This window comes from Epinephelus moara, chromosome 5, assembly GCF_006386435.1.
Source record: "Epinephelus moara isolate mb chromosome 5, YSFRI_EMoa_1.0, whole genome shotgun sequence".
In the NCBI taxonomy this organism is placed as follows: Eukaryota; Metazoa; Chordata; class Actinopteri; order Perciformes; family Serranidae; genus Epinephelus; species Epinephelus moara.
This window is the reverse complement of record NC_065510.1, coordinates 35,151,734-35,172,612: the sequence shown is the minus strand read 5'-3', so window position 1 is coordinate 35,172,612 and position 20,879 is coordinate 35,151,734. Positions and strand designations below refer to the sequence as shown.

At 40.9% G+C, this 20,879-nt stretch overlaps 1 protein-coding gene across 1 annotated transcript; it reads left to right on the top strand.

Moving 5' to 3' along the window:
* Positions 1 to 19: 19 nt before the first annotated feature.
* Positions 20 to 19,965, top strand: LOC126390473 (bMERB domain-containing protein 1-like). Its single transcript, XM_050044796.1, has 7 exons — positions 20 to 385; positions 9,057 to 9,103; positions 9,142 to 9,215; positions 12,796 to 12,869; positions 14,650 to 14,764; positions 17,427 to 17,497; positions 18,828 to 19,965. The coding sequence occupies exons 1-7, from the start codon at positions 307 to 309 to the stop codon at positions 18,938 to 18,940; spliced, it is 573 nt and encodes a 190-aa protein (XP_049900753.1). The 5' UTR covers positions 20 to 306; the 3' UTR covers positions 18,941 to 19,965.
* Positions 19,966 to 20,879: the final 914 nt, after the last annotated feature.

Here is a 20,879-nt window from a genome sequence, read left to right as displayed (position 1 = left end):
GCAACCAGTGACCTCCAGATGGCACTATTTAGTTACCATCTAACCAGCTTGAGCATTGGTTAACACAGGGACACTCCTGTGCGCTGTGCACACACCAACACCTGCCACAGCTGGTGGTGGACTGCCGGAGCACCTCGCTCTCTCTCTGCCTCTACAGGTTGGTGTCTGACTGGCGATGACTCAATGAAATACAGCACTAAGCTGCGACTGCCAGACCCTCCCCTGTAGTCTCCCCCTTTGCTGTTCCCAGCCGCTGCAACTGGAAGCGTATAGAGAGAAGAGAGCAGAAGAGCAGCTGCTGGACCGATGGAGAAGAAGCAGGGATCTTCTCATCAGTACGGTTCACTGGAGCGCACTGAATGGAGCAGAGGCACCAACAAACCAGGTTACCCATTGAGCACACCATGCAATATTATTACAAGCCGATCTATTGACTGTGTAAAGTGACATTACTGTATATATTTTGTATCTCTACGGTATCACTCTAAATTGTATCACTGTACTTAATGTTCTTACTACCATAACACTGCTACAGGGAGTTACAGTGTCTTTGTGAATAGTGAATTTATAGTAACCTCAATTTGTTTCTACACTTATTTTATAATATAATCTATGGCATTGTCTCAATATCTATGTATGGCGTCATATGTTTGTTTTATGTTGTCCAACCAAAGTGTATAACAGGATTTCTATGGTTTGATTTGTTGTCTTCTACTTTTATATCTGAGTTATTTTTACACTTGATGGAATCAATCAATGCAGTTCTCTAGTTGCAGTACAGGAAGCAGCTCTGCAAATGTCAAGAATCCACAGGTGTTTGTTCTTCTGTAGAGTGTATGTGTGTGTGTGCATGTATTAGTCATGCTGTAGGGACATAAATCTGTTTAAACAGTTACATTGTGGGGACTTGCCTTCATTTTGGGACAAAATGCAAGTCCATATAATGTAAATCATTAGATTCTTAGGGTTAAGACTTGGGGAGGGTTAGGGTTAGGCAAGTAGTGATTCCAGGAAATTAATGCAAGTTAATGTGATGTCCTCTGAAATACTGGAAACACGACTGTGTCTGTGTGTCCTTATTTGTGTAAGAGAAAAGTAAGGGCCCATTACTCAGGGACCTGCATCCTCAAATGATGAATAATGACCTACATGGGAGGCTTGGCAGGACATTGGCTGCATCTCTTTGTTCGATATTGCGTAGTGCTTCTCACAGTGATAATGTTCCTTAAAAGCCTGCAACTATTATGTGATTTTACTGTTGATGAGGCATAATTTTCTCAATGAATCAACCACACAGTGTTCACTGGAATTTTCTACAGCCCACGATGATATCTTCAGATGTCCTTTGTGTCTGACCAATAGTCCAGAACTCAAAGAAATTAAACTGACAATGATTTAAACCAGAGAAAAGCAGTAAATCTTCACATTGGAGAAGCAGGAACCAGAAAAAGTTTGACATTTATGTTTCAGTTCTATTCCTCTACACTGCTGATGGTTATTTATTTCCTGCATTATTGTTGTGTGAATTAGTTGATCAGGGAGAAAGTGTGTAAAGATGCATCGAATCTCTTATAAGTCTTCTATCTGTTTTTTCTCGACATGCTTCCTTTTTTCATCCCACTCCTTCCCATCTTCCCCATCTCTTATCTGCTACCTTCTCCTCATCCCTCCACCTCTGCCTCTTGGTCTCTAAGCTGATATGTCTGTCAGTATGGTGTTCTACCTCATTAGGTGTAAAGCACATTGTGGCAGTGTAAAAGACAGGGGTTGAGTCGGGGTAAAGACTGTAAACTGAGATCATCATTGTGACTCACATCTTCAGGGCTTTGGATGAGGAGAGGGGCAGGGTTCGGAAGGTAAGGGGGTGAAATGAGGAGAAGCGAAGGGAGATGATAACTGTGGGTGTGAGAGAGAGAAAAAGAGAAAAGGGGAGAAGGTATATGGAGGGAACATTTCAGAGAGGTCTAGTGATGAGTCATAACTGCTCAGTGGCAGAATAACCTGTCCTAATAAGGACTTTATTAATGACTTTGCCGATTTTCTATCAGAGGTTACNATTGACCTGTTCAGCACTTTGGTCAACCTTGGTTGTTTTAAATGTGCTTTATAAATAAAGTTTGAGTTGAGTTGAGTTGAGTCCTAGAGAGCCTCTGCAGCAGAACATGTTGTCTCTAACGTCCTAGAGAGCCTCTGCAGCAGAACATGTTGTCTCTAACGATGTAAGAATATACTAAACAACGCTAACGACACCATGTTTTACGTTTTTAGCTCATGGTCCAGTGTTTTAGTCAGTTGCATGGGAATCATAGTCACTCAAGCTTGTCAATTTTCATGGCAAGAAAATGTGGTGAATGAACAATAATCATGCTCGCAGGTAGTGTCTCCGATACGAAGCCGTGTCAGCAGATCCTGTTTGTGTTTTTAAGCACAGTATTTCATCAGTTTTATGAATTAGGTGTTACTGTTGTTAATCATTCAGCATCTATAATGTAATGAGTATGCAGTGTGAAAGCAGCGTGATGAGATTACAAAGAATAAGTGAGAGGCCCTTTCTGTTTTTTTTCACACTCACTTTCTTTCTCACTCACAGGTACTCTCACACACACACACACACACACACACACAATGCTAACTACAAACAAAGATACCCTCCTGTATACCTTCCTGTAGCACATCTTTGGTTTTCCACATGAACCATCACAAGTATGTGTTCCTTTACCATGGCAGTGAAAACCTCTGTAACAATGTCATGGATCGGATGCTCTGTCTTAGTTTTTGTTGTTACCCTCAAGAGAACTTTATGTACAGCAGAAAAGCACAGGTGGGACTATTAGCTCCAACGATGGCTCCCCACCAGCAATTATTGCAGCTCAGTGTAGCAGTTAACAGTTATTTGTTACACCTGTAACACAAGGTAAGAATGAAGGCTGTGAACAAAGGTTATTTACATAGCTGTTTGTCAAGTTCTTTCATTTCAGTTAGAAACTCACTGTCTTAAGTTTAAGCATCAAGTAAGGATTAGGTAGTAAGGTAAGGATTAAGTTAAGGCAGACATTCCTAAAAGGTAAAACAAAAATAAAATTGTCACTTTATGACTGCCATGTCATGAACAAAAAGGTGTCATCTGCATATTGTTGTTGGCGCTGCTGTTGCAAATACAAGTGGATTGCCTTCTGTTTTCCTCAGAGCCCAAAAAACTACCACAGTTTTACCAGTTACTTCAATTGTTCCAGTGTCTGCCATGTCCACTATGGGGAATATTATTGCCAAGAACTTTCACTGACACACTATGGTAACTGGGGATAGCTACCTGGAGCTATTGTCTTCCTGTTTTGTTGCACAATGGTTGACACATTTCCTTTATGCTGTAAATGGAGCCTACACTGTCACAGGAGATTGTAATTGGTGGCAGATAGACATTGCAGTTTATTGCATAGTGAATGTAAGGTGTAAAGGGGACCTATATAAACGCAGATAGTGTCATAAGTCTAATGCCATTATGTCGTACAATCAACATTTTCTTAATAAGTTAAAGCAAAAAACTTGAGAAACAAAAGATTGGTATTTTATATGGTTGCTTGTTTGAGCTGTGGTTATTTATTTTTCAACAGTTTTGCTAGGGAACCTAAAACCAGCAATAACAACGGCGTGTTTGTTAAATGATGGGACAGTTGGCCTAGTTTAGCATAAAGAAGCATTTTCATCAGCACAAACGTGAGCTTTAGAGGTGCTGTCATCATTTATTTGAATCTTGGAAAAAGCCAGGTTTGCTGATTCCCTGTGATCTTCATGCTTTTGATTTTCTCATCTAACCTTGACTCTCTGCAATGACGTGAATCCCTTTAAATCCCTTTAAATTAGCCCAGGCTATTATTTGCTTGAATCACCGGACTCAACTGGCTTGTATTTGGGATGGGCGTCTATATGAGACAGGCTTTTAATTCCTTATACACAAAATTATTGCTCAGCAAAGATGGGAATTGCAATCAATTGTTTATTTATACCAGTATGAATATTGCTTGTATAGAAATTAGGCTTCGAATAACATATCAATTATGTGTTATCTTCTGACACTTGTTTCACTACACCTGAGGATAACGACACCCGGCATACTGACACAACACAACTTTATCCTGTTAAAGCAATGTTCATAACTTTGATTAATTTTCATGAAAAACCCTTTTGATTCTTTTGATTGGTGGACGCTTATGGACAAAAGGAATATAACTAACTAACTGGGTAACTGAGGAATGGACACATATTCTGACTTTATGACAGCTTCAGAGGAAGGGAGTCACCACCGGTTTTTCTTCATGCCAGTAAATCTGAATTAATTACGGTCTTCTCTGGTGCTCATGGTTTAAGTAAAATAAAATGAACTGAGCTAATGGTATGTAGCATCTCCATATTGACAAAAGTCAATAGTATTTATATTTATAAGTCTGATCTAAACAGCTAACTAATGTTAGCCCAAGTGGGTAGTCAACAACCCAGTTTTATACATCCAAAGAACTGCTTGGCAACCAGGCCGGGAATCTAACTGAGACAGGCCTTTATTTGTCAAAATCTGTAGCTACACCGTGCTAGTAAAAGAGGCCAGGCGTTTAATTGGCACTAGGCTTTTAAATAAATTTCTACATTATCCCTTTAAAATGTAAAAGATGACACAAAATTCTTATTTAACCTTTTACAACCGTATACATACATAGACATAGACTACCACAACTGTTTACACAGACTGTAAAAATAATAGATTTAGCCACAGTGACATCACCTATTGGTTTGTGGACTCCTGTTTTTATCCTTGAGTTTGACATTTTGGCCGTGACTATCTTGGATTTTGGAGCCAGAAGTGACAGTGATATTTGGAAGAGAGGGTGGAGCTGTGGAGGAGTGAGGGGTGGATCTGACTCAGAGACTGTGGTGATGCCTCACAGACAGCCTGTCACCCAGAGCAGACACATCCTTAAATATGCCTAACTTTAAGCATTAACAAAATGCAAAGAGGTGAGTTATATAAAAATTCACCCCCTGTACAGTTGTCATTAAGGTAGAAATTCGCTACAGAGATCAAAACCATTTTTTGTACCAGGCTATAAACATGTTTATTTCTGCTGTAAAGTTGGACATTTTAACATGAGTGTCTGTGAGGATTGAGCCTGGTCTCACCCAAGTCATCAAAATCCAGCACTTGGGCAGTGACTTTTGGTGTCAAAAACCAATGAAAAAAAGGTGTCTTTAAATGTCGGCATGATACGTGGCCAGTTGCCGTTATAGTTTAACGGCACCCGGTGGCATCAGGGGGAAATGCAGTGGGACAAGGACGAAAGTTAAGGCGGCAAAAGTGCGAGTGGAGCAGGTGGTAGGGGTGGTGAATGAGTCCAACAAACCACGACTTTCACCCAAGAGGGTGGTGTTTGTGTCCCATTAGATTCTAAAGCCAAACCCTGTTCTTTTTTCCTAAACCTAACCACTTGCTTTTGTTGCCTAAACCTAACCATGTGTGTTTGCTGTTGAAGGTAAAAAAAAAAAAAGTTAATTTGGGGGGTTGTACCGACGTAGAAAGAGACTGTATGTAAACGTTAAATTTCCTGTGAAAACAGGTGTATCTTGAAAGAAGACAATGCATGTAACAGGCAGAACTTGACACAGTGTCCCAGAATGTCAACAAGCAATGCACCCAGGGTACCTTGCACTTCGTATGTGGACGTGGAAACCAAACATCAATATGTGAGGAGGTCAGAGTGAAAATGTGTTGGAGAATTGACTCGCTTCCAGAGCTAGCCTCAAGTGGCCATTTGAGAAGCTGCTTTGAGAAATTATGAATATTTTGGTTTTCTTGTACAAAATGAATAAAATTTCAGTTGTCTTGTTTCAGCAAGAAATAATATTTTAACGTAGTATCCTTAGAAATCAGTCGGATTTGCTACTTTATAGTGCAGTGAGTTTAACTGGACTTTAGTTTACACTTCTGAAACGTATGGGAAGGTGTATAGTTCAATGTATGTCTTTTTATAGTTTTCATCCCATCAACAGTTGAACAGACCTGCTGCAACACCTCGCTCAGTGCTTTCTCCTCTGAGATGTCAAGGTTGTGTTGACGCTACATTGACGTCAGCCAGATTTGTCATAGTAACAGAGCGTCCGTGTAAAGATGTGTGTCTGTACATCAGGAACCGTTTTTGTCTGTCACACAATGCAGACTGCAGTTGCAAACCCCCAAACAAAGCTGTAACGCCAGCAGGGATATGTATGAGTCCATGTAAACTGGCAATTATCAGCAAGCATGCTTAATGCTTCCCACGGTGCTTTTGCTACTACCCCGAAGTCATACAATCTCAGCTTGAATTGTTATGATCCACTTCTATTCTGCCTGATTTCATGCCAGTGCAGAGGACGTGTCTTCACAGCACTTTGAACCCAGTCAGCCCTACCTTGCCCAAGGCTAAATGTGACTAGAATAGAGATATTACATAGAGCTCTTCTAAGTAATGGTCTGTGTGTAAAAAGAGGATTTAAGGGCCCCAGGAAGAGTCAGGGACTGTAAGTTGGTGGTTGTATTGGTATCTCCCTTGTTATGTTTGTCTCAGCCCCCATGTTGTGCAGCTCTCTGCAGGGAGGCGACAGTTATCCAGGACCGCTACAGTGCTAAAAAGAACAATTTGAAAGCAAGCAGGGGTGATTTTCTTCCATTGTAAAGTCCCGACTGTCATAACACCTACCAGAGGAAGGTCAACCATACTTGATCTCAGGGTAAATTAAATCTAATGTCATGTATATTGATTTGCATGGCTAAAACTAATGCTTTTTTGGAGGTGGTTGCAGTTAAATGTTTGATACACTGGTGGCTATGATTCTATTGCAGCTGCTGCTGCTGCTCACAGTGTATAGTTGCCACTGTGTGAAATGCTTTGATGTCCTTTCATACCAACATTTCCAGGGGCCTTGGGTCGGATTCATTAAAAAATATTACAGAGCAGCTTGGAGCAAGCCCACACAGTGCTGTACATTGTGGCTTAGATGTGTTTGGCAAACACTGTATAGTTTCATATTTGTTGTATTTTAGATTGAGGATTGGCTTTTCACTATGAAATGTCTGTTTAATTTGAAAGGATAAAAGGAGAAATGCAGGTAGAGTGACATGCATAATGAGACAGATTTACACTCTGCATTATGTGTGATATTACTTTTCACTGAGCCATCAAGGCATCCTCTGTGCAGTATATGATTATTTAATTGCTTGAAAGCAGAGCTGCGTGAGAGAGAATATTACAGAGGTTATTCACTACAGTCTCATTGTTCTGTGGAAATAATTATGAGCCATTCTGTTGTTTCTATGAACACGCTGAAATGGAGGGTACTTTAAATTGTTGAATGACTTCTGATTACACTCGAGACAACTATATAACTATTACCTGCAGTATATTTATTCTAATTATGTCTAATGCACTAGCCAAGCACATGCTGTGTGTATTATAAAGATGCCCAGCCAGAAAGGTAATCATTATAACAAGTGACAAAGGTCTTTAACTCGGTTGGATACAAAATACAATTTTTTTTTCTACCTTAATTTCACTCTGGTGGTTCAGATTCACACATGGCTCTTTTCCTTAGCAAGAATAATGCACTCTTAAGTTTTCCTAAATGTTAACTTAAAGGGGACCTATCATGCTACATGTAGCTACATGTTATGTCAGGGAAACCTGTAATTATTGGTTGCCAATGTTGTTAATTTCTCCCCAGTCTTGGACCATATTCCTGTTGGAACGTTTGGTTGTAAAGATTTTGGTTTAGAAGATTTTATTGATGATTAAACAGAGATTAAAGAGACAGGTGCTAAAACAGCATTTCAGAGGGTGAACACAAGTGTTCCAGCATAGAGAGTATTAAGAAAATAAAGTGTTTCTTGAACATTAAAGCATGTAAACATGTTCTTGTACAAACCCAAAATACGTAGTATGAACCTGAAAGTGAGCATATTGTGTCCTCTTTAATGTTGTTCCACAGTCAGATTTCGAACTACAATGTTGAAATTATAATAAAAGTAATTAGAGACTTCTTCATTATCCAAGTGAGGTGCTGTGTCACATTTAACTGCCTCTGTGTTTACGTTTACCACTGATTACATTGTTCACTTGCACCTATTAAAAATGTGTTTTAGAAGCAGGGCTGCAACTAAGTTATTTTATTGATTTTTTTTTTTTTCAGTTAATCAATGAGTTGTTTAGTCTGTAAATAGTGAAAAATGTCCAACAAGGGGAAAATCCTCACACTGGGAAAGCTGGAAACAGAAACGTTTGGAGTTTTTGCTTGATAAATGACCAAAACAATGATATAATTTTTCAAAATTGTGGCCAATTAATTTTCTGTCAGTTGACTAATTGATTATACGGCCAATCATCTCCTAAGATTCTGTGCATACTGTGTGTGGCTGATTACATCTGTGGCTGATTAGGTTTTGCCGAAATATTGACACTTAATGACTGAACAGTGAAGTATCTGTCTACAGCATACAGAGACAGGGTAGACAGGACTGCAGTGTGTGTCTGACAGCCATGCTGGGGGGAAGCTTATTTCCTGGGCTGACCCATCCTGGGTCTATGCGATTAATCACTGTGTGTGTGTGTGTGTGTGTGTGTGTGTGTGTGTGTGTGTGTGTGAGCTAGAGGGAGAGGGAGGGAGGGAGAGGCGTGTGAGTCGTGCCAACCACTGACACATGGTAATTTGGCTGTGACGCTCTGCTCCTCATCAAGCAGCTATTTCAAAGTACATCTGCTGCAGCTCTTTATACAGTTTAAAATGCATATTCATACACAGTTATTGTTCTGCGGTGCCAAAGTGGATACTGCAAATTGGATTTCAAAAAAAAAAAAATGCTCCTCAGTGTTATGTCAGTTGAGGAAGTGCGCCGCAAACTGCGAATAATCTCAATGCACTTTAATATTTTTGTGTCAGACATGTTACATTTTGTTCAGTACAGAGGCTAATGCAACAATTAAGACTAAAAAGCTCTCTCTCTCTCTCTCTCTCTCTCTCTCTCTCTCTCTTCCCCTCAGAGGACGACGTGGTGTCCATGGCAGACTCCACCATCACCATGGACGACATTGAGGGGGAGCTTTTCAAGATTGAGAGGAGGACGACATTGAGGGGGAGCTTTTCAAGATTGAGAGGATCAGGGACGTCCTGGTCAGGAGGGAGTCAGAGCTCAGATACATGTGAGTGGCTCGACAACACCAACACCTTGCTTTTATCTGATGTCATGCCATCCTCAGCCAGTGTGCATACAGGAGACATAACAGGACCAGCAATAGCAAACCAGATTCCAGATTTACAGTAAAATGGTAAAGCATAATTATGTTTAATGCTGGTCTGAGTTCAGTGCCAGAGCAGAAAGCAGTGGGCCCTGAGTGTGTCCGTGTCTGTCATATCAGACACTGCTGTTTGCACCCCTTCACAGACCTGGATTATTTCTATGGTCTTTCCCCAACCTTAACCAATTGCCTGGACTTATTTGAACCATAACATAATCCTTCCTTAGCCTTAGTTACCATGCACAGAAAGAAAGAATTTTAAATTATGTTGGCGCTGGACATTACAAATCATTATCACTGAATATAATCCGTGACTTTGCAGAATTGTTTAATATCAGTGTTCTGACCTTGCGCTGTGGTCGATTAGGACACCTCAGGCTCAGCTCTACAATATCAGACCTGACTCAGCTTTCCATCTGTTTAAACCGTATTAAAACTCAGCTGTGCTTTCAGCTTAAAGGGATAGTTCGACATTTTGGCAAATTCGCCTATTGCCGTAATCCCTATAGTCATATGAGTAGGTACATTACCTTTAATTGGCTTGCGCATTCGCCACGCTATGAAATAATAATGTATAATTAAGTAACATTACGACACATGAAGCGAATATTCGGCACTACTAACTGCACTAAACATACGCTGTTTGAAATCACTCCGCCCAGCAAGTACTGTATGTCTGGAATGTAGTTCCGGCTGTGCATTTGGCTTCAAAACAACTCTGTCTCGTAATATTACATTATTATTTCATAGCGTGGTGAATGTGTAAGCTACAAGTTGTCCACTAGAGCGTTTTGGAGTCATTTGATGGTGTATTTGTTTAGTGTTGAGGGAGAGAGGGGGCCGTACCGTTCACCTCCATTTTGTGCGCTGAGCAGTAGGCAGCTCTGTCCCACTGAGCTCAGAACAACAGGCACTGATAATTAAAGGTAATGTACCTACTCATATGACTATAGGGATTACGGCAATAGGCGAATTTGCCAAAATGTCGAACTATCCCTTTAATGTTAACATTAGCACATTAACAGGCAGATGTTATTTTGAACAAGTGGGTATTTTGATGTATTGGTGTTGTTGGATTAAAGGCAATTGGACCATCAAAGTCATTAAGATTAACCAAGGATCTCTGCAAACCTTCCATCAAAAATTGAGTAAACATTTCACTCTGAACCAAAGTGTTGGAACAATATGCAGCCCTGAAATATAATATGCTGACTGACTGAGTGATGTCACTATACAGTAGGTCAAAGGTTAAAGGTTACATTTTTAACATTTTAAGATGCCATAAATGCAACTGCATCTTGGTCATGTTGGTCCAAGGTAGTCTCGCCAGCAGACAATCAGAGATCTCCGCCTTCTGATAGTCTGGGGACACGGCCGACAAACAAAGCAACGCTTCTTGCATTTTTGAAAAGGACACGCCCTCCCGGAAATGTGCGCTCCGCCTTTTCTCGTCCGCAAGGAAACAAACACACAGAGAGCTTGAAAATGGATGCTGAGAGATTAAACTGTTTTATCAAACGTGTGCTCAGTCCACAAGATTGTGGAAATGAAGGACTTACAGTGACTTTGTTTAAAACTTTATACCCAGTCGGACTGTGTTTACGAGCACAAGAGCTCAGCGAGCCACCAAAGGACCGCCCTGTGGATTTACTATTGGTTCTGCAACGTAGGGAGTTTCTTTAAACTCTGAAATTGTATCCGCCCATCTAAACACAAAATCAGGGAGAAAGACATCAGTCTTTAGTTAAGCAAAGCGTCTAAAGACTGACTTGTGAGTCTAGGTCCAAGGTAGGGATGGACAGTTCATCAAATTTTATCTTTAATTATGATTTTGGCTATTATGAAAACAACATAATTGAGATTAAATTATTATTGTGCAGCATTCTGTTTCACTATTGTGCTCTTGTTTTATTTTCTGTCCACTCCAGCACACCGCTTTCCTTCACAAGTTCAATTAATGTATGTTTCTAAAGTCACTGTGTAATCATTGTAATATTTGTGATCTCAATTTTTTGTATTTCAGATTATTTTTGTGGGCTTTTTGCCTTTAATTGACAGGCCCGTAAGTGAAATGGGGAGACAGAGAGAGAGTGGGGACTGACACGCAGCAAAGGGCCACAAACAGGAACCGAACCCGCAGCCACTGCAGCGAAGCAATGCCTCTGTACATGGGGCGCCAGCACTATCCACCTCGCCACCGACACCCCAGTGATCTCAATATTGACCAAAATAACTGTATCAAGTTTTTTGCCATAACCTAGTAGCCACGACTGTCTGCACCAGACATGTGGGATGGCTGTGAGAAACCTGAAAAAAGTAAAGATTAAGTTTATTAATCAGTCCAAAAAAATTGACACTTTGATACTTTAGTTGACACCTAGTCAAGCCAGAACAAAGCAGAGCACACAAACTGTCACCTCACTGGTGAACTGCATCCATCTTCAGACTTTTCCCACCAAATGCAGCTGGAATCATTTAAACTATTCTAGAGCGCACCTCTATATCAGAAACACATCTCCCAGCAGCATTGCCCTCTATTCCCTCTCCTCATTTCTTTCCATCACACCCCGAGCTGGCCTCCATTATAATTTCAATGGCTTTACCTTTGCTTCCGCAAAGCAGGCTAATGCATGGATATTTATTCATCTACTCCTTTGAAAGATAGGCAGTCCGCTGCTCAGACAGCGGGGGGATGTGAGGAGTGGCTTGTGTGGGCCAGTAAGCAAGAGTCAAGCAGATAAAATGGGAGAATAAGAGACAGAAGGAGGAGGAGGAGGTGGAGGGGAAGAGGATGGAGATGGACAGTCACGATCTGAAGCACCTTGTTTTTTCTCTCCCCCTGCACTCCACAGACAAACAAACTACAAGGTGTGTTCTCTTCTGAAGCGTTAAGTAAAGCGCATCATTTGTATTCCAGACCTCATGGCCATTCCTCCACCTACACGTCTGTGGAGAGCATCTTACATGACAGGTAGATGAGGCACAGTGGCGAGGCTCTCTCACTCTGCTGATGTTGATGAATGTGTGTAACGTGTGTGAGTGCGTGTGCGACCCTGTGAGTGCCTGTTTGCGTGTGTGTTTCTAAATAAAGACTCGGTTGCTGTGATGCCGGGTCACGTGAGGGTCTCTGACTCCCGTCAGACGAGGAGGGTACAGAGGGTCTTCCACCCCACCTCAGTGTCAGTAATGATCCTCTGAGTTGGAGGGCCATTAAAAGAGACAGAGCGTGATACAGACTAAGAGTGAAAGCTATCTGGCTCAGAGTCGCCACAGGGTTGTCTCCTCAATGAAGATTGTGTCATCTCCTGTGTGAAATATGAGATCGATAAGAAGCTTTCTCTGTTTGAATTTCATTTTCCCGTGAAGCAGAGTCAAGGTTCCACTCTTTTCTCCCCTTTCAAGGTAGAAAGTGAACTGATAAGCAGCATGTGGAGCACTTACATAAGTCTTTATGTGTTTCTTTTGTTCCGTCATGCCTGTGAAGGATGGATGACATTCAGCTGTGCAAGGAGATCACGCGTCTGAAGAAGGAGCTGCAGAAATTAGTGTCCATACCAGGTAGAAGGCCTCCATACTGATGGTTACTGGTAGGAGGTCAAAAGAAAAGGGACAAAATTAGTTGAGAAGATTGATGCCACTCTCATGATGTGTAAAACTATGTATCAGGTGCAACAGTTTATCTGTCCACTAAGCAGTTTTGTGCAGTGATTTGCTTTTACAATTCTGTTAATGAACAGATTAAACAAACAAGATATAGCAGGTTAATTTATCAGCTTTAGAGGTGATTGTATGCATTTTTTTTTCTTTGGAGAGAGCTGGGAGGTGATAGAGGAATTTATTTTATAAAGCACATACATGTGCTATGAATCACACATGCACATTATTGCACATGCACATTAGTAAGTTGCATGCATGCTTTAAAGTGTACCCATGCTTTAAAGTTGCACATGCACTGTTTAAAAGGCCCCATGTTATAAAAAGTCATATTTCCATTTCTATCTAAAGCAGGTATAGGTGCTATATAAATACTGTGAAAGTATCAAAACACAGAAATTCACAGTCTCTATATAGAAACTGTGACTTCTGACTTTAAGTAGGTACTACAGCCGCCCTTAAAAAGTACGTGCTGTTGCATGCAGTATGAACAAAATCGGGACATACTACTCTCTCGTAACATTATGTCCTGAACTTTGACCTTCTTGCTTTTATATCCGTTACCATGGAGATAAAACAAAACGGCATGAGTCCACCAGAGAGCTCTGCTGTTGTTACTTTGTAATGTATGTAATTCAACTAGTTATAACGGCACAGATTGTAGATTCCAACATGTTGTATTTGCAGCAGTGAAGTTACATCTGCAGTTCTCTGTAGTATTGTTATTTTTATAGTTATAGGTCCTTTTGTTGCTTGTAATATTTATGATTATTTTGTTCACTGAAACAATCAATATTCCTATTATTACTACTCGACTGGTCATCAGTTACTTGATTGCGCTGTCATCCGTCATTGCAACTTCTGACAGCTGTCAGCTGTCACCTGTTTGCGGCTTAGTCGATGTTACACATCGTCCCCTCCGCAGAGGATTGTGCTACTGCAGGGTAGCCCGAAAAGCATGCTGGCTTGCATACCTCAAAATCAGACCAGATGTAGTAGAACATCCTGGTATTTTTGGCATACTGCATTTGACATACTATGTATTGGGACATACTAAATCTTTTTCTGGCATATTATAGAGTATGGTAGAATGGGGATTGGTACGTACAGAGAGAAACTGTTTTTTAAATTAGAGAGTGCCACTACAGTTTGGTTCAGGTGCCTCTGTACATGGGGCGCCGGCACTATCCACTACGCTACTGATGCCCCAACCAGGAACATTTTGAGCTAAAATTCATTGCGCTACTAACCTATAAGGAAACATTTTGGCAAATTTGGACTTCTTTGGTGATGTAACATATTAAACAGGACTTGTGTGATTTATGATGTAGAATATGTAATATGTGGGAAAGGACTGCTTTAATCCGAATTTTTCCAACTGTCCAACACTGGTACTGTAACAACACAAAGAGACGTGCATTCCATAGGGCAGGGGGACAGTGACTCCAGCACTAAAGCATGTGTGTGCTTTACTAAAGTGTACATGCTAATCACCTCCTGGCTCCAGCTTCAATTTTTAATGCACAAGAGTGATATCAATATTCTCATCTAACCTGAACATAATAATCACATTTCCCAGAATGTCTAACTGATTATTTGTTTGTTTGTTTAATTCTCCATTATGTTCGTTGTCAAGTTGGTAATCTGGGATAAACTCTAGATACTTAGATGTCTTGTGTTGTAGATAATGACAAGTCCAACGAGGACCGGCAGAAGGAGGAAGAACTACTGCAGCAGATCCACAAGCTGGTCGAGACCAGAGATTTCCTGGTGGACGATGTGGAGTTTGAACGACTCAGGTGTGCTTCTAACTCAACGGTTTCATTACAGCTCTGGAGGGGTCCTTTGGTCGTCTCTCACCATAGGCTGTGAATGAATAATTAAAAAGAAAAAAAAAATCTCACTGCACATACAAAGTCACCAGGTACAGTGCACATGCAGTCTTTCAGAAAAAAACTGTAGGGAATCCTTTGCCCTCGCATGTATTTTTCATGCACAGGAGCACAGACCTTTGATATCACAGGTTCCTGAGTTCACTAACATTCTGATAATGACTGTTAAGGTTCAGACTGGCACGTCTGTTGTAGTCACTAATGCTGGTGAAGCTGTATCTCAGTTCAGTGTCATTTGTGTGCATGTTTCTTCCACAAAGCCATCCCATTGCGCTCCATTAAAACACTGATGCATTTCCTAAGGCACAGTGCTGTGTACCGCAGAGCTCACAGCAGAGAGCCATTTCATTTAAAGATGTGTCAGCGTGCGTCACGGTGTACCGCAAGAGGAGCTGCCACTGGTTAAAAAAACAAAACACTTTGCATCTATTTCGTCAGTTTTCAGGTGCACCAAGCCTCCTAAGTAAATCTGCTGCTGCCTGTTGATGCTTTGTTCATGCAGGAGATGAAGAGAAGATGTCTAAATCCTGTTGAAACCGTCCAGATACATACTGACATTCACCACACATAGATACAAAGGGCACTTTACAAAACATTAGAGGAAACTATTAAAGGGAGGCGGGTTGTCTTGAACATTATATTTTCTTAATGTAAAGTTGTCAAACAAATGTAAAAAATGTAAAGTAAAATGTATGTTAATGTAGGCTCATACATGGCTAGGTAATCTCTACAGGAAATCAACAAACCCCTGCTTACTTGTTGATCCTGATGCAGCACGTACATCCTCGCAGGCTGACACTCAACTTGTGACTCACTATTGGACAACCAGTTTGTTTTTAGGTTTAATCTTCTCTCTAAGACTCAGACAGTATCAAGCGTTGTTAGTTTGTGTGAGCAACACTTGACAGTTGACAGTATGCTGTGAAAATGCTGAGAGGCTGCTGGGAAGGTGAGAGGCAGGAAGCAGGAGAACAACAGTGGGGTAATGGATCGCAAAGAGGAGAGGATGTGACGCCGCTCAAGGCCATGTTGTCCATGCTGATAAATATAGAGTTCTTTCTATTGTTGGTGCTCTCTTCTTTTCGCCTGACTGCCCTTCACAAGAAAAATTCTGTCTGCAGTTTTTATGTTCTGGTTTTTATTTTTAAAGACGGACAGAAATGGTGCAGCTAGCATACTATACTAAATAAACAGATCTGAGTATATATCCGCGACGTAATCACAGCACACTTTGATATACATGTACTATTCTCACTCCAGCCTCGTCATATATTGACATTTGGTCATTGTCTTTGGTCCAGATATGACTTGCAATGTCATATGTCGGTACAAAACCACATAGTGACAATTTTTCCCCCTCAACAACAAGCACACGTGGTTGGGTTAAGGCAACAAAAGCACATGGTTAGGTTAAGGAAAAAAGAACAGGGTTTGGCTTTACAATCTTATGGGACGCAAACACCGCTTTCCCAGGACTTTCGCCACCTTAACCTTTGTTCTTGTCACACCGCGTTTCCTGGTAAACTATAACAGAAACTGGTGGCATATCATGCCCATGTTAGAGGACTGCTTTTTTCGTTGGTGTCTGACACTGCAAGTCACTGCCCAAGCACCAGATTTCAACGACTTAGAAGAGACCGGGTTGCCAAACACCACACCCCCAATCAACAACATGGTGAACAGACAAGACGTTCAAAATCTGGATTCAAAGGACCGAGACTCGCCGCTTGTTTGTGTCATGGCCAGACAGGTTACCACTTCTGTTGAGACTGCTGAGCAAAGGTTACATAATCCATGACCTTATTTTTGTAAAATTTAAAAACTAAAAAGTGAGGTGACACTGGGGTCGATCTAAAGTGAACAGCTGAGACAAACTTCCATCTGTCTCTCAAACTCTCAACAAACTTTCACCTAGAGTCATTTTTTACAGCATTACATAAATAAATGGCAAAATGTTACAGTATCTCATAAAGTGTTTTAAAAATACTCAATTTAGATGTTAAGTTTCTAAAACAAATTTCCTGGGGAGATTCCCTATACCCCTCTGGAGGCTTTGGTGTAGAAGGCATACATTGAAAATGGTCCACCCCCTCCACTGTTAAATTACGGCCCTGGTATTTGCTACATACATTTAGTAGTACAGAACTTGACTAGACCCTAAGTCTAAGTTTATCCAATCCCAGAATCTCCAAACAGACAAAAAGTGTCTGCCAGATTTATTGAATTTATCAGGACCTCTCAGAGTAAATCTAATCTTTTCTAACAGCCAGAACTGCATTAGGTCTCTTATCCGGCGCAAAGTGTTTCATCTCTCCACTTAACTAAAATCAACCTTCTCTAAAACGTTCATTCGGTACTTGTGGAGTAGATGGCCAGTAAGTGTAAAGTAGGAAGCATATTTGATTTACAGATCTGTACAGCATAACAAGGGATTCCTAACAGAATATATTTTGAGCCAGCTTCTCTTTTGTGATCAGAAGTTGATGGAAGACTTAATATTACAGTCCAAGTGCTTTATGTAAACACACATTTTAATGTATTCTGTATCAATCTTTATCAATTTTTACAGGGAGAAAGAGGAAGATAAAGAAATGGCAGAATTTCTGAAGTCCAAATTCCCAAGAAATATGAAGAAGAAAGGTATTTAAGCATAAAGACAGCTGCAACATTGTGCTCCATCAAAATATCAACCAGTAGTGGCAAATTTTTAGGAGCTGAGGAGGAAATGAGCCAAGGCAAATATTTTTACTTGTATCAGTTGTGTTGCTTGTTCAAGGTGTTTTCCTCCTGAGGGCTTTAAAGGATGAAGCTTCACATATTCATGTACTGAATTACCGTAATATAGAAATGGGCAGCCCAATCGCCAGAAAAAAAATGTCGGCATTATATGTTTCTGCAAACAATATGTGTTACATTTGTATGTTATTTTGTAGCAGCTTTCTTAAAGCTTTACATTTCTTTACATTTCAACAGCATTGTGATTAACACGTGGTTAGGTTTAGGCACAAAAACCCCTTGGTTATTGTTCGGAAAAGATAATATTTGGGCTTAAAAAAACATTTTTGGTGCATGGTACTAGCTGGAGAAGCTGCCAATGTCTTGCTAAAAAACAATTGCCTTTTCAGGGACCATCCCAACTGGAAATGCAGGGAAGTCTCACTAAAGTTCAACCGCTTTCCATGGCACTATCCCTGGTTGAAAAACAGCTATAGGTCACTAAAAAACATTCACATTCAATGGTTAAAAGTCACTATGAACAGCCATGAATAGCTAAAGAACAACTAGTTTTGTAATATGTTGGTCTCAACCAGTGGACTGGTTGGCAGGTGTTTCACCTAGGTGACACGTATCCACAGTACCCTCCAACTCCCGACAAAGTCAGCCCATACACTACATCACCTTAGCAATATGGATATGTTACGTTTAAAACATATTCTTGGTTTGCAGAAATGTACAATGTTAACATTTTTTCTAGTGACTTGACTGAAATGGGATAACTGAGAATTGAACTATGCTTTACGCCTGGGCCACACTGCCTGCGTGAGCAGTGCTCGTGCATCACAGAACCTGAAATTGAAATTTTGTCATGACCGTGTTGTTGACAATGCAGTGGCTTACATGGCTCTGAAAATGAATGTAGTACTGGATTTTAATTGTGGAAATACAGTAGCTACAGCAGCAGGCAGCTCTGCTGCACTGCCCCAGCAGCAACGCTGTATGTGTGAGCACCACATATGTGTGAGCCGCAGCAGTTCAGTGAGGTAGCTGTCATGCACTGCTCACACAGGCAGTGTGACCCATCTGAAAATAAGGATATCTGTTTGTGCTTCTCTTAGTCAAGTCATTATTTGGCTGAACTTTTTTGTCCATTTGCAATTAGTAGTAAGTTATACACATAATACAATACACCACAACATTTTTTGGAGTTTATGTCATCTTTTCCTCACAGTATGATTTCTCTGGGCTTCAGGTGTACCAAGCAGACGAGTGCCACCCAGGGCTCAGCAGACCTCTTCTCCCTTCGCCAAGACAGGCCTCACCCTGCTGAGGGAGTGCTGTGGCTTCACATGCTCTATCATGTAGACTGCAATCAAAATGGATGGGCCCCACTGCAGGGCTGACACAGAGGGCCACAAACCAAAATTGGCCTCTCCGCAAGAGTCAGTATTTCCAGTTTCAGCTTTTAAGTTCAAGACAGACTTTGAAGCATGGATGGAGCAGTACCGATGCAAGTTAAGAATTTCTAAGCCGAAGAGCAAAAGGATATCGCAATGCCAATATTCGAGTTTGTCTCATGTTGGATCATATTTGTCTCTTTCGTTGGATTTAGTGTTTAGCTTTGTTTCTGTCTCTGCTCTATGTGTCTCTCATCCCACTCCTGTTTTTTTATTTTTACTCTCGTTAATCACTGCTCAGCCATCTTCTTCTTCTTATTAACAGCTTCTAGAAGGAACAACCCAACATATGGTATTTATTTCTCTTTTTCAGGCTGAGAGGACAGGGTTTTAAGGACAGAAACAGCATAGCACAAGTCAGGCATGTATTGTGTACACAGTAATTGGACTCAACTACCATGACACGCCTACAAGTTTTATATTTAAAGACTTCTCTGAGCTATGAAAACTGTCATCCCCTCATTAAAAAAGTAGCTGTTTTGTTGGAGTCAGCAGGGCAGTCTAGACACACTGCTGGCACTTCATAATCGGCATTAAGGAGATAACACTAATGAAACTGACATTAATCAGGAGCTGTTAGGATAAAGTTGCCTGTGATTTGACACCTGATCTAAATGGACACAACCTTTGAAAAAGTGGATGTTTGAAAAGAAACAACGGATGTCTCATTGTGCTCTGTTTTTCTTTAAAGGAGCTCTATATAATATTCAGAGCATTAGAGCAGCAAACCACTGTTCACAAAGTAAAGATAGAGAGCACAGAATGAAGTCACGGTCCCTTTGTATTTGTTGTATCCACGCTTTTCTGTTCTTTGTTGTGGTGGCCGGTCTGGCTGCGTGTGCATGTTAGTGCATGTCTGTTCTTGTTTATTTCACTTGTTTATTTCACTGGCAAACTCTTTGCCACCATTCTGCACTGCATTCATATGGTGGTTACAGCTGATATCGGGACAGTATCATAGTGGAAGTGTAGCACCCACCCTCTGGATCCCCCTAGTAAAGACTGTTTGCTCAGTCAACACTGTTGCTGTTGTTAGCGCTGTTTGTTGTGTTAGCACCGTTAGCTGGTCGCTGCCAGCTCAGCCACTGCCATGTTGAGAGCCGCGTGCAGACAACCTCTGAATCATAGATATGCTCTGAATATCATATAGAGTCATTCTTAGTCCATTGTGATTATTTTCTATCATCCATATGCATGTTTTGACAAATGAAATGGATCGTCACGCAACTGACACTGCAGACCACTAGACCTAACACACTCTAGTGGAAGACAGCCACTAAGCCTCACTTGACAGTGTCTTGAGTAGGTACTTTATGTCTCATATTAATCTACTGGCCAGGGGCAAAACTCTTAAGTCCATTTCCACTAAACATAAGTATTATATATTGGTTACCACCCTCTAATTTATCAGTTTAAATGGCCTGAGTATTTACCTATAGAATGTGTAAGGCTCTTGAATAGTCAATGGCCCAGGCATCCATTACACTGGGCACGGGGATGTGGTGGCCAATCAAACTACAGAGTACATCTGTGTTGCCAAGAGGAATAGTCGCCATAGCAACCTTGTATACCCCATATCTTTACAATGAGACAATGAGGAAGGTTGGATGGATCGGAGAGATGAGACCTCACAGATGTGACAAAAACAAATACTCGAGCGCTATCAAGGCTACCTAATGAAAGGTAACCAGGAGACAGAATAATGTTACTGTTGTGATTTTGGTGATTTTCATGTTTTGGATTCACTCTGGGGATAACACAGCCTACTTAGCATTCCAAAAAATGGATCATAATTGAACCTCTCTCTAGAAGAAACAAGATTGGAGATGAACACACAGCTGCTTTGC

Bases quoted from the DNA above. Each gene is read 5' to 3' on its own strand.
- LOC126390473 (XM_050044796.1), top strand. From the start codon at position 307: ATGGAGAAGAAGCAGGGATCTTCTCATCAGTACGGTTCACTGGAGCGC. The intron at 386-9,056 runs GTTACCCATTGA...TCTTCCCCTCAG, and splicing joins CAGAGGCACCAACAAACCAG to AGGACGACGTGGTGTCCATG. The intron at 9,104-9,141 runs ATTGAGGGGGAG...GAGGAGGACGAC, and splicing joins CCACCATCACCATGGACGAC to ATTGAGGGGGAGCTTTTCAA.